Genomic DNA, 13,737 nt, shown 5'->3' with positions numbered 1-13,737 from the left:
ATTGAACTTACAAAACATTGTCATGGATCGCACCTTGTCATTCATCTTTTGACTCAAAGGGGAGGTTTCATGTGGATTTATATGAAGGCTGGTTCCTGTTTCAAGGGGTAATCCACAGTCTCCTGCAATGAAAATGAGAAATCTGGATCAGGAGATATATAACACTTTCTATATATTTTTATAGAGTGATTTTAATGCTCTTCTAAAACATGCTAGATTGACAGCCCTGGAGACTGAAGTTGTCTCTCTGTTACAGAAATGTTACAACATAAGCAGAGCAAGTTCCCCCACAAGACCCTGCAGATATGTCCCTATCTGAACCCTTTAGTGGTGAGAGGATGCAATAGGCTCCATGCACATCCAATCCTGGGTTTCACTGATAAAAGTGCTGTAAAGGTGCCAACTGTGTTGGTACATTTAATGACGCAAAATGCCTGAATACTGGAAAATTGGCTAATTTAGCACTGGTGGATTAAAAACTGATAGCAGGAATTTACTCTGCTTAGGGTCTCCCCCAGCATTGGTCCTGTGTATTTGAGCAGCATGGTGAGGTAGGATTTTTGTCCTTTGTGTGTCAGAGTTGGGAGGCAGAACCAAGGTATCTAGTTAACAACATAAGAATGGCCATACTGGATCAGACCAAAGGTCCATCCAGCCCAGTATCCTGTCTACCAACAGTGGCCAATGCCAGGTGCCCCAGAGGGAGTTAACCTAACAGGTAATGATCAAGTGATCTCTCTCCTGCCATCCATCTTCACCCTCTGACAAACAGAGGCTAGGGACACCATTCCTTACCCATCCTGGCTAATAGCCATTAATGGACTTAACCTCCATGAATTTATCAAGTTCTTTTTAAAACCCTGTTATAGTCCTAGTTATCAGGTGAATGAAAGCAGCTGTCTCTTGTCCTGACTTCTGTCAGTGCCTGTGTAAATGGGCTTAGACAGGGAGACTCCAGAGTTAAAACACTGTGCTGCATCCAGAGCAGGGTCACAGTCACGGCCTCTTGCAGAAATGACCAAAAAATGTGAAGGACCAATCTGAATGTGACATTCCACAGTCGAGAGCCTACCCTCTCCCCTTTCCTCTGAGAACTCCTCATTTCTCGACTTCTTGCTTAACCTTATCTGTGGGATCTTGTGTAATAAACTTGAAGGGCCACTGTGAAATCCCAGAAACAACTCAGAAACACACTGTTTGTTTTCTTGCCAGTAAATAGCTCCACATAGGCATGGCAGTTTTTCAAGGAATAGGCAGAGGCAGTCTGGCTTTCTACTACTTGTTCTTCCAAACAATGCTGTAGGGGTTTTATACCAATTAAATTCAAATAACATCAAATATAGTTTGATGATGATTTTTGGGTGATTACTTTTCCACAATCTCTTTTTGTGACACCATTTTGTGTTTGTTTGTTTTTCCTTTCTCATTTATATCAAAAGACCCCCTCCAATCCAATTATAAACATTTTTTTATCTTGAAATCTCCGTGAAGAGAATGACTAACTGCTAGAAATACTTTATTTGCTTTTGCTCAGACATCCAAGAGGGTCCTATATCATCTTGTCCTCTAACAGTAAAGCTCAAGCCTTTACCCCCATGCTATAGGAGAAAAATCTTTTATGATGTTCTTATAGATCAGTAGTGTTTTAGAGTTTTGCAACACAGCCCTGGTCTACGCTATGAGTTTAGGTCAAATTTAGCAAAGTGTTAGGTCCATTTGACTGTGCATCCATCCACACGACCAAGCCTGTTTTGTTGACTTAAAGGGCTCTTAAAATAGATCCCCAGCGAGGGGTTTAGCACTAAAATCGACCTCGCTGGGTCGAATTTGGGGTTGTGTAAATGCAATTCAAAGTATTGGCCTCCGGGAGCTATCCCAGAGTGCTCCATTGTGATCGCTCTGGACAGCAGTCTCAACTTAGATGCACTGGCCAGGTAGACAGGAAAAACCCCAGGAACTTTTGAATTTCATTTCCTGTTTGGCCAGCGTGGCAAGCTGATCAGCACAGATGACCATGCAGAGCTCATCAGCACAGGTGACCGTGCAGTCCCAGAATCGCAAAAGAGCTCCAGCATGGACCAAACGGGAGGTACTGGATCTGATCACTGTATGGGGAGACAAATCCGTGTAGGCAGAACTCCGTTCCAAAAGACAAAATACCAATATATTTGAAAAAATCTCCAAGGGCATGATGGACAGAGGCTACAACAGGGACACCCAGCAATGCCGTGTGGAAAATTAAGGAGCTCAGGCAAGCCTACCAAAAAACAAAGGAGGCAAATGGTTGCTCTGGGTCAGAGCTCCAGATATTTCGCTTCTATGATGAGCTGCATGCCATTCTGGGGGGACCCTACCACTGCCCCACCGCTGTCCATAGATACCTGCAATGGGGGGAGTCTCACGCCACAGGGATGAGAATGTTGTAGATGAGGAGGAAGAGGAGGTTGAGGATAGCGCACAGCAGGCAAGCAGAGAATCCCTTCTCCCCGGTAGCCGGGAACTGTTCATCACCCTGGAACCAACACTCTCCCAACCCCCTGAGATGGGCTCCCAGACCATGAAGCCGGAGAAGGCACCTCTGGTGAGTGTACCTTTGTAAATATAGTATAGGCGTGTTAAATGCAATGTGTTTAATGATTAATTTGCCCTGAATCCTTGGGATGCATTCGTGGCCAGTACAGCTACTGGAAAAGTCTGTTAATGTGTCTGGGGATGAAATGGAAGTCCTCCAGGGACATCTCCATGAAGCTCTCCTGGAGGTACTCTAAAAGCCTTTGCAGAAGGTTTCTGGGGAGTTCAACCTTATTCCGTCCTCCATGGTAGGACACTTTACCCCGCCAAGCCAGTAGCAAGTAGTCTGGAATCATAGCAGCACAAAGCATTGCAGCGAATGGGCCCGGGCTTTGGTGGCATTCAAGCAACATCCATTCTTTATCTCTCTGTGTTAGCCTCAGGAGAGTGATATCATTCATGGTCACCTGGTTGAAATACGGGAAATTCTTTTAAGGGGACATTCAGAAGTGCCCGTTCCTGCTGGGCTGTTTATCTTTGGCTGAAAAGAAATCATCCTCGCTGTTAGCCACGCGGTGGGAGAAGAGGCCCATTCATGCTGAGCTGTTCGCATTTGGCTGACAGGGATCTTCCCTGATACTAGCCACGCAGGTGTGTATATGTGTGTGTGTGTGTGTGTGAAGCGATCATCCCAGAGAATTGGGTGGAGGGGGGTGGGTTGGGTTGTGCTGCACATTCACCCTAAAATTGCAGCCCCTCCTTTTAAATGGCCAATCCAACGGGCTATGCTTGGTATAGGAAAGGAGGGCGCTGCTGTTTGAAATCATTCCCACATGTTATGAAGGCTGAAGAAGCTGAAACCCTTTGGCTTACCATGGCTGCCTGGAAGCCAAATTCTGTTGCCCAGCTGAGTGTGTGTGATGTCTCACACCAAACCGGCAGGCACTCAATATAAGAGGCAAAATGCGACCTTGTACCAAAAGCACATGTGCTATGTAATGTGAATTGCTTGATTCAGTGTGAAATAGTCTTCCCTTTGTTCTCTAAAATGTATCTTTTAAATACTACTCTCCCTTTTTTCTCCCACAGCTGCAAATGTTTCTACGCTCCCCCTATCATCTCCGTCCCAGAGGCTAGTGCAGACTAGAAGGCAAAAAAAACGCACTCGTGATAAAATGTTCTCAGAGCTGATGCAGTCCTCCCACACTGAAAGAGCTCAGCAGAATGCATGGAAGCAAACAATGGCAGAGTCCAGGAAAGCGTTAAATGAACGTGATGAGAGGAGAGAGGAGCACGATGAGAGGAGGCAGGACGCAATGCTGAGGCTAATGGGGGAGCAAACTGACATGCTCAGGCATCTGGTGGAGCTGCAGGAAAGGCAGCAGGAGCACAGACCGCTGCTGCAGCTCCTGTATAACCGCCTGCCCTCCTCCCCAAGTTCCATAGCCTCCTCACCCAGACACCCAAGAATGCAGGGGGGAGGCTATGGGCACCAAGCCACTCCACCCCAGAGGATTGCCCAAGCAACAGAAGGCTGGCATTAAAAAGTTTTGAACTGTAGTGGGGCCTTGTCCTTCCCTCCTCCCCTCATCCACCAACCCACCCGGTGCTTCCCTCCTCACCCACCCCTCCCGGGCTACCTTGCGAGTTTTCCCCCTATTTATGTGATGAATTAATAAAGAATGCATGATTTTGAAACAATAATTGCCTCTGAATTTATTGCCTCTGAAAGCGGTGATTAAAGGGGTGAGGTCGGTTGGCTTACAGGGAAGTAGAGTCAACCAAGGGGGCGGGTTTTCATCAAGGAGAAACAAACAGAACTGTCACACTATAGCCTGGCCAGTCATGAAACTGGTTTTCAAAGCTTCTCTGATGTGCAGGGCACCCAGCAGTGGTCTTCTAATCGCTCTGGTGTCTGGCTGTGTGTAATTGGCCACCAGGCAATTTGCCTCAACCTCCTACCCCACCATAAACATCTCCCTCTTACTCTCATAGATATTGTGGAGCACACAGCAAGCATCAATAACAATGGGAGTATTGGTTTCGCTGAGGTCTAACCTAGTCAGTAAACTGTGCCAGTGAGCTTTTAAACGTTCAAATGCACAGTCTACCGCCATTCTTGCTCAGCCTATAGTTGAACTGCTCCTTACTACTGTCCTGGGTGCCTGTGTACGGCTTCATGAGCCAGGGCATTAAGGGGTAGGCTGGGTCCCCAAGGATAACTATTGGCATTTCAACACCCCCAACAGTAATTTTCTGGTCTGGGAAGTAAGTTCCTTCCTGCAGCTGTTCAAACAGACCAGAGTTCCTGAAGATGCGAGCGTCATGCACCTTTCCCGGCCATCCCATGTCAATGTCAGTGAAATGTCCCTTGTGATCCACCGGTGCTTGCAGCACCATTGAAAAGTACACCTTGCGGTTTACGTACTGGCTGCTAAGGTGGTCCGGTCCCAAGATAGGGATATGTGTTCCGTCTATCGCCCCACCACAGTTGGGGAACCCCATTGCAGCAAAGCCATCCACTATGACTTGCACATTTCCCAGAGTCACTAACCTTGATAGCAGCATCTCAGTGATTGCATTGGCTACTTGGATCACAGCAGCCCCTACAGTAGATTTATCCACTCCAAATTGATTCCCGACTGACCGGTAGCTGTCTGGCGTTGCAAGCTTCCAGAGGACTACCGCTACTTGCTTCTCAACTGTGAGGGCTGCTCTCATCTTGGTATTCTTGCGCTTCTGGGCAGGGGAAAGCAAGTCACAAAGTTCCATGAAAGTCCCCTTACGCATGGGAAAGTTTTGCAGCCCCTGGGAATCATCACAGACCCGCAGCACTATGCGGTCTCACCAGTCTGCACTCGTTTCCCGGGCCCAGAATCAGCGTTCCATGGCAGGTACCTGCCCCATTACCACCATGATGTCCAAATTGCCAGGGCCCGTGCTTTGAGAGAAGTCTGTGTCCATGTTCTCATCACTATTGTGATTGCGCTGTCGTCGCCTCCTCGCCTGCTTTTGCAGGTTCTGCACATACTGCCGGATAATGAGCAAGGTGTTTATAATGCTCACAAAGCAACGATGAGCTGAGTGGGCTCCATGCTTGCCATGGTATGGTGTCTGCCGGAGAGCAGAGTTGCAGCAGAAGCGGTGGATGATGACGGATGCCACGAGAATAGATACTTCTACAGAACGACGAGAGGACCTGCGAGGTGGATTCATGGCACCAGGAGAGCAGAGCTGCAGTGGAAGCAGTGGATGACGACAACATGGAGAAATTTGCTATTGAGACTGAGCTCATTTACAAGAGCAGGAGAGCAGAGTTGCAGCGGAAGCGGTGGATGATGATGGTTAGCAGTCCTACTGCACCATCTACTGACAGCAGCACCCAGGACACAACAGCAGCGGTGACGGTGAGCTGAGCTGAGCGGGCTCCATGCTTGCCGTGGTATGGCGTCTGCACGGAAAAAAGGCGCGAAACGATTGTCTGCTGTTGCTTTCACGGAGGGAGGGGCGACTGACGACATGTACCCAAAACTACCCGTGACAATGTTTTTGCCCCATCAGGCATTGGGAGCTTAACCCAGAATTCCAATAGGTGGTGGAGACTGCGGGAACTGTGGGATAGCTATCTTCAGTGCACTACTCCATAAGTCAATGCTAGCCACGGTAGTGAGGATGCACTCCACTGACTTAATGCGCTTAGTGGGGACATATGCAATTGACTGTATAAAATAGATTTCTAAAAATTGACTTCTATAAAATTGACCTAATTTCATCGTGTAGACATACCCAAAGGGACCAGCTTGATCTTCGTGATCTCATGTGTCCTACTTGTTTCTAAAACTTCTCTTGAATCCCTTTGGCTAGAGTGGAAAATAGCTATAGTGAGATGTAATGAAGTCTTGTCTGAATGCTTAAAAAGTTGCGTAGAGGCCTTTCTACTCCAACCTAAAAGACTTCTTACTTAGACTGAGTAGCTTGCAGACCAGTTGGCACACAAGCCATCAATTCATCCCCATCTGTCACTAATCCTTGGTGAATGTGTGGTGACTCTTTCAGTTGTTCATGCTGAAAAACTGACACAAGTATTACTTTATCAAAAAAAAGTTACATCTCTTTTAAACTGAATGTGAATTTAAAAAAAATTGATTTCCCCCACTCCCTATCCCCTTTTCCCCACATATTTAACAAAAATGTCAAGGAATCATCTCATGCATGAAAGTCTTCTCAGAGCTGGGATATGTTCAGAGATATTTTCTGTGTGAAAAACTCCTCTCTGTGGCTGGATCTTAGAGTGACAAAATGCCACCTGTCCAAGTGTACTAATTCTTAAATTAGTGTACTGATGTGCCTTCCCTTAGGAAATGATGTTCCTCCTCCCTGTGGAACCTCTCCAGTAGAAAAGTCTTCTCCAATTGAAGGAGGTTTGTACCCTTGGAAAAATAATATCACTTTTGCAGATGAGTTAATGGATCCTATTATTTAAATAGCCTCTTACTGCAGAACACAGTATGGGAGAACTTCAACTTTACCTGCCAGAATGTGCCAAACACCTGACCACGGTTCCTCATGACTGATATCTGAATACAAAGACAAGATGGATGAGGTAATATCTTGAGGATGGCTATACTGGGTCAGATTAATGGTCCATCTAGCCCAGTATCCTGTCTTCCAATGGTAGCCAGTGCTAGATATTTCAGAGGAAATTAACAGAACAGCGCAATTACCCATCACTCATTATCCAGGCTCAGCTTCTGGCAGTTAAAGGTATATGGATACCCAGATACCCTGACCATTTCAGCTAATAGCTATTGATTGATCTATTCTCCATGAACATCTCCCTGCAATGTGTTCAACAGGTTGACTGTGTGTTATGTGAAGTAGTACTTTCTTTTGTTTGTTTTAAATCTGCTGCCTATTAATTGTGACCCCCTTGTTCTTGTGTTATGTGAAGAGTTCAATAACATTTTCCTATTCGCTTTCTCCACACCAGTCATGACTTTATAGACCTCTCTCATGTCCCACTTTAGTTGTCTCTTTTCCAAGCTGAACAGACCCAGTCTTTGTCATCTCTCCTGTTTCATACTCCTAATTTTGTTGCCCTTCTCTGTACCTTTTCCTTTTCTAATATATCTTTCTTTTTCAGTTGGGGCAACCAGAACTTCATGCAGTATTCAAGGCGTGGGTGTACCATGGATATCTATCCTCTTCCTAATGGTTCCTAACTTTGTTAGCTTTTTTGACTGCTGCTGCGTTTTGAGCAGACATTCTCAGAGAACTATTCATAATGATTTCAAGATCTTTCTTGAGAGGTAACAGCTAATTTAGACCCATCATTTTGTATGCATAGTTGCAATTATGTTTTCCAATATTCATTACTTTGCATTAGCAACATTTGAATTTCATCTGCCATTTTGTTGCCTAGTCACCCAGCTAATGAGATCCCTTGGTAACTCTTCGCAGTCAGCTTTGGACTTAACAATTTTGAGTAATTTTGTATCATCTGCAAACTTTGCCACCTCACTGTTTACTCCCTTTTCCAGATCATTTGTGAATAGACTCAACAGCACTGGTCCGAGTACAAATCATTGGAGAACCTCACTATTTACCACTTTCAGATGGAGCAAGAACATTAAAATGATATATGGTGGAGTTTGGGTGTGGTGTGGTGTACAGAGTATTAGTGATGACTAGATGCTATGCGTTGTAGGCAGCTTGATAGCTGCCTATCAGTGTTATAATGTGAACAGAGTGTGTACAAATTGAAAATATACATTGGCTGATTAGTCTAGAGGTGGAAAGAGAGGCTGATTTGTGCATATTGTAGCACCTAAATTACATCCCGTTTACAGCTAGAGCTGAGCTGGAAATGTTTTTCCAGTCCTGTGAGAGTTTTGGAGATTTCAATGTTTTTCCTGATGAAGAGTCAATCTTGAATTTTCACAAACCAATAAACTGAAAAAATTCCTGGTCAGATCAATGAAAATATTTAGTTTTGATGTCTACCTTCTATATTTTTGAACTTTTTAAATAATAATATGGAAATATGGTCACCCTGCAGCTCCCAGCCACAGTGGGCAGGGGGGGAACCCCACAGCTCCCAGCCATCACAGTGGTGGGGGAAACCATGGAGCCGCAGCAGCAGAAGTCACAGACAGGGTCACAGCTTTTGAGAATTTTTGTTTATTGCCTGTGGCCTGTCCATGACTTTTACTAGAAATAACCATGACAAAATCTTAGTCTTAATTATGAATACCAGCCCATGTGCCCACTGTGCCCTGTGAGTACCAGGCTCCTCTCCCCACAGCCCACTAGCTTTCATTTTTTATTGATTTTTCACCCATTTTGTAAATTTTGGAATAAAACACCAATAAATTCCTGGGAAATTAAAATAATAATTAATAATAAATAAACCCTTGAAAACAAAGGGCCTTAGCAATACTGTAGCTATATAGGCAGTATAGGTAATACCTTCAGTTAGGGTCTTTTAATGCACAGTGTCAGCCAACCTAGTTTTTACTTGCTTATAACTTTGCCAAGCTTGAATTGTTTGGGATTAAATTTTCCACCCCGAGTCTCTGCCTCAGGCTGAGTGTATGGTTCTGTTTTTGTTTTAATTTCTTTGAAAGGTTCAGCCGCCTCCAAGAATGAGGTTAGGGAAAAATATGTCCTTTGCCCATGATAAAAATAAAATACAAAAATTCTTAAAACCAGTTAGTCGGGAAGCTCTAGTGTCTACATGCTTTGGAGCAGGGTCTTGGAATTTGGCAGGAGGATGGCTTTTGTGTCAGGGGTGTGCTTGTGGCTATTCCTGTGAAATTTCTCCCTCACATTAAGCTAAGTTATAAGCCTTTAAAAAAAAAATCAGTTTGCATGGTCTAAATAGTCCAGTGAACCTTGTAAAGTGTGTGTGGGTGGGGGGGGGGGGATGTAATAAACATAAATGCGGTTTTGAATGTTTTTTCTGTTTTTTCTGCTGTTTTGAATGTCACTTTCCCTGTTCTGTCTGATCTTCTTAGTAGGAATTATTTTTCACAGAAGGATACTTTCGTAACTCTGCCCTCTGACCCCACACAAGATTTTTAAAAATAAACAATAAGCCACTCCAGGGCTTATTGAGCAGGCTACCTGTGAGGGTATTCTACTTTTTGTGCCTCAGCGGGCACCCCAGGCTTGACACAATGCCCACTGAAGTCCATAGGAGTCCTTGCACTGGGGATCATGTCCCAACAGCTTAATAATGTAGATTTTATTGTGGCTTATTGCTCCGCTTTAAAAAAATGGAGTGCAAAACTTTTGGTTGATAGGCCCTAGGGCATCTAAGCTTGCTTGTGACAGGGTATCTGGCACAGTTCAATAATAGCCTCATTTGGTAGCCTCTATCATTGTCCTGTAGTGTAAAGGGTCATTGGCTGTGAAGTGAACTTGCGAAGCATGGGATATTATCAAAGAAGTAACATATATTCAGACAACCACCATTCTGAAGCCTGGTTTAAAAGCCAGTGCAGACGGGGCTTTAGGGGAGTTAACTATCCCTGAAGCTATTTTTTAAACATGCTTTTAAAAAAAAAAAAAGAGAGTAGCATGGTTAACACAGTTTGCATCCATAGTTAACATGATTATAAAATGTGTCACACATGATAAGGGCTTCTTCAGGGGGATACTTTAGCACTGCTTGGGATAGAACAGTTCTTAAAAGTAAAAAAGCCCTGTCTATAATGAACAGGGATAACTGGAAAAAAAGGCTATTGCCTACACAATTCTGGAGGTGTGCTTGACGATCATTTCTGTACAGAGCTATTTCTAGCAAGGTTAAAATTATAGTTTATAAAAGGCCCTATTTATTCTACAAAAATGATCAAATTCAAACATGGTTGACCATGCTCCTAAGTCTCCTGATGTAGGCTAAAACCCTTTCCCCTAACACCATTATGAAAACATATTTTTTTCATCCCACGCTGCCAAGAGGAAGGCTGGCTGGGTTCTATGATCAGGCAAAGGTACAAGCATGTTTTCCAATTGTGTTGGTCACTTCTGTTGTGTAGGCATGATAAGGTAGGTTAAGAACAAGGTCTTAGCCTTTATTCTGAACTCCCTTGCTCTAGTGGATTTAAATGGGATCCTTGATATCATCAGAAAATATCTCTGTGGGTTTATATGGATTAAGGTTAATTTTGTGTCTGACATCGAGCACCCAAACCTCATGTCAGGAAGGCTCAGTTCATCCCCGACTATAGAAATGACTCACAGGAGGAGAGGCTAGGGGAGGAAATATTAGCAATGGTTCTCTCACAGAGAACAGCTGTGAGGGTGTACTGCCTTCTCAGGGGATCTCTGTAGGACCAGAGGGGGAATGATGTGCATTGCACCTGCCTGCTGAGCCCTCATGCCATGCCTCTGCAAAGATCCAGGACACTGTGGAGAGGCCTACACAGGATCCAGAGGGGATGTGGGAGAGTACCATGGAGGTGGCAATCTCCCTTGCATATGGGAGGACAGAGCTGTGCACAATTGGCACTTTCCATGTACAGTTCTAGGGGGCATAAATCCTGGGTGCTGATCAGGTAATGGCAATAGGTGACCTTATAAAACCTAGACTTTGCCACTGGCTGCAGAACTTTGAAGATAGTAATGGTAAGAAAACTAACTTCTGAAAGACGAAATCTAGGTGTTCTACATCTCTTCTTCATCAATAAGATGTAAAAAGTTCACAGGTTAAAGCAATCTAATTGCAAGCTCACCCTGAGCTCTGAAAGTTAAGCTGTGCACTTCTTCTTTCTTTCATCATCAGCCACCACCAAGGTTATAGAATCAAATCTCAAAGTGCAGCTGTGCTCTCAAGCGAGACTATGTCAAAAAGGCATCTTTGTAATCAACAGTCCTATCTCCTGTGTATAGCCAGAGCTTACTTCAATGACACAGTCTGTGCTGCTCATAGACTTTAAGGCCAGAAGGGACCATTCTGATCATCTAGCCTGGCCTCCTGCACATCTCAGGTCACAGAACCTCAGCCACCCACTCCTGCAACAGACACATAACCTCTGGCTGAGTTTTACTGAAGTCCTCAAATCATGATTTAAAGAATTCAGGTTATACAGATTCTACCATTTACTCTAGTTCAAACCAGCAAGTGACCCCATGCCAGATGCTACAAAGGAAGGCGAAAAACCCTCAGGGTTTCTGCCAATCTGACCTGGGGGGAATTCTTTCCTGATGCCAAATATGGCAGTCTTGCTCTTGGAAGACCCAGCCTAGCTAAGAAGAATGAGCTAGATTCTATTCCTTCTTGTGTATCAACATAATGGTCTATCTGTTACATCTGTCTAAAGTCACTGAAGACAATGGGGTTTGCATAGGTGTTGCTGAGGGCAGACTCTGAACATACTGGAGCAGGACAGGTGTAACTGAACCCCTAACTTGGCCTTCAGGACCTCTGTTACCAGTGGTGATGCCAGAGAATGAAAACTGACAAGCTTACAGCACTATTGACTCTAGGGTGCTGTCAGTAACAAACACTTCATGCTTTGTGTGTATAAAAAGATCTTCTATACTTTCCACAGTATGCATCCGATGAAGTGAGCTGTAGCTTACGAAAGCTTATGCTCAAATAAATTGGTTAGTCTCTAAGGTGCCACAAGTCCTCCTTTTCTTTTTGCTTTAACCAGTAAACTATGTAGATAATACAAAGAAAACACTGAGATACAGTAACAAAGATGGTGCCAACTGGGTGGGGGAGGGAATATGGTGCAAAGAGAGTGGAGGATGGAGTAAGGTGGCTCTGTGTCACCTTTGCTCTTTCCCTGATCTGGTCTGAGCAGGGCTGCTTTGGCTCCTGACACTACTTTGGGCAGCTTGTGTCCAGCTGCCTATAGCCACTCATGGGAATAGCTGGAGTGCAGTAGCACTCTGAGAATGCCCTGACTTCTGTGGACAGTGGCGTAGAACTAGTTGGGGAGGGATCCTATGTCTGGGGAATTCCCAATTAATAGCCGGCCCCTTCATTCCAGTGGAGCTGGCACAAAGGGGCCATAATTGTAGTGATGAATTAGATCATTACTGTAAAATACTGTGGTACTTTCAGTGAGAGATAATGTCTTCACTGGGGAGCAGTAGCATCTCTCCCCTTTGAAAAGATCTGGGTTTTGAGCCAGAGATTAAAGCAGCAGACCAAAGGCTGCTGTGCTGTGGGCTTCTTTGGTCAAATGGCTTGGCCATTCTCTAATGGTACAAGCCAGCTGGTTCTATCATTTAAACCTCCTCATGCAAATTGTATTGACCTTCTATCATGAATCACACCTTTCTTGCAGCAGCTCTCTAGCCCATCAGCACACATCTTGGTTATTCTTGGGGAAACAAATCCTACTATCTATTGGCTCCTTGGCACTAACCACTCTTGGGCTTCTTTTCTTGTGAGATGGCCCTTGCTTAGAACAAACCATTTTCTATTCCCACAAGCTCATATCCCTGTCAGTTTTTGGAGATTTCATGACGTGTCTGTCAGAAGATGACTCACACTGGCTGTCTGAGGCGCACAGCACAAATACCTGAGCAAATTATAAATTAGCCACCTCCTCCTTTTGAGGCTCATTTTAAAGGAGAGAAGGACATTGTTTATACTGGGCAGATCCCACAGAAGTTTTGTAAACCCTTTTAAAACTCAGTTACACAATCCAGCATCCCTTTTAACAGCCATTCCATGATCTTACCTATCCTAGAGTACAAGTAAACTTGCTGTGCAAACATAACTGTTGTGGCTGATTTGGCAGAAGTTACACCATCTCAGTGAAAAGAGCAACACTGATCAGGGTCTGATTTTTATTTATTCAGTTTGTGTGAAACTTTGGAGAGCCATGCATGCCATTCCTTCCTCTTGGAAAGGAAACTTCTTCAGATTATGTGTTCTTACCTTTATCCGGAACAAAGCTAAACTGAGCAGGAACATCTGCATCTTGGACAGACCCCAAGAGGGACAGACAGACGATTTCTCCATCAGGGCCCATTATGAGGCTGCCTAGTGAAGTACCATTATAACACTCTTGAAAACATAAAGATGAACATTGTTACTAATACACACCACCAAGAAGGATTCCTGGAGACCTACTGCACTGATGTTCATTTCATGAAAATATCCTTCTCAGTAGCTCTGTGCATGCATCCACATTATCATGTCATAATTAAGAACCGGGTGACTCTAAGAAAGCTCTGTCCATTACAGGAGATGGGTTGGAA

General features: G+C 44.4%; 1 protein-coding gene across 1 annotated transcript in view; it reads right to left on the bottom strand.

The window, feature by feature from the left end:
* Positions 1 to 13,737, bottom strand: part of KIAA2012 (KIAA2012 ortholog) — a 104,577-nt gene that overhangs the window by 43,198 nt on the left and 47,642 nt on the right. Inside the window, exons 11-12 of the mRNA XM_073306440.2 lie at positions 13,415 to 13,543; positions 34 to 122 (exon numbers count right to left, since the gene is read on the bottom strand). Coding sequence (XP_073162541.1) covers positions 34 to 122; positions 13,415 to 13,543 — 218 coding nt within the window. The remainder of the gene's footprint in view (positions 1 to 33; positions 123 to 13,414; positions 13,544 to 13,737) is intronic.

This window comes from Lepidochelys kempii, chromosome 11, assembly GCF_965140285.1.
Source record: "Lepidochelys kempii isolate rLepKem1 chromosome 11, rLepKem1.hap1, whole genome shotgun sequence".
NCBI classification, from domain to species: domain Eukaryota; kingdom Metazoa; phylum Chordata; order Testudines; family Cheloniidae; genus Lepidochelys; species Lepidochelys kempii.
Note: the sequence above shows the minus strand (reverse complement) of the source record. Positions and strands in the feature narration are given on the sequence as shown.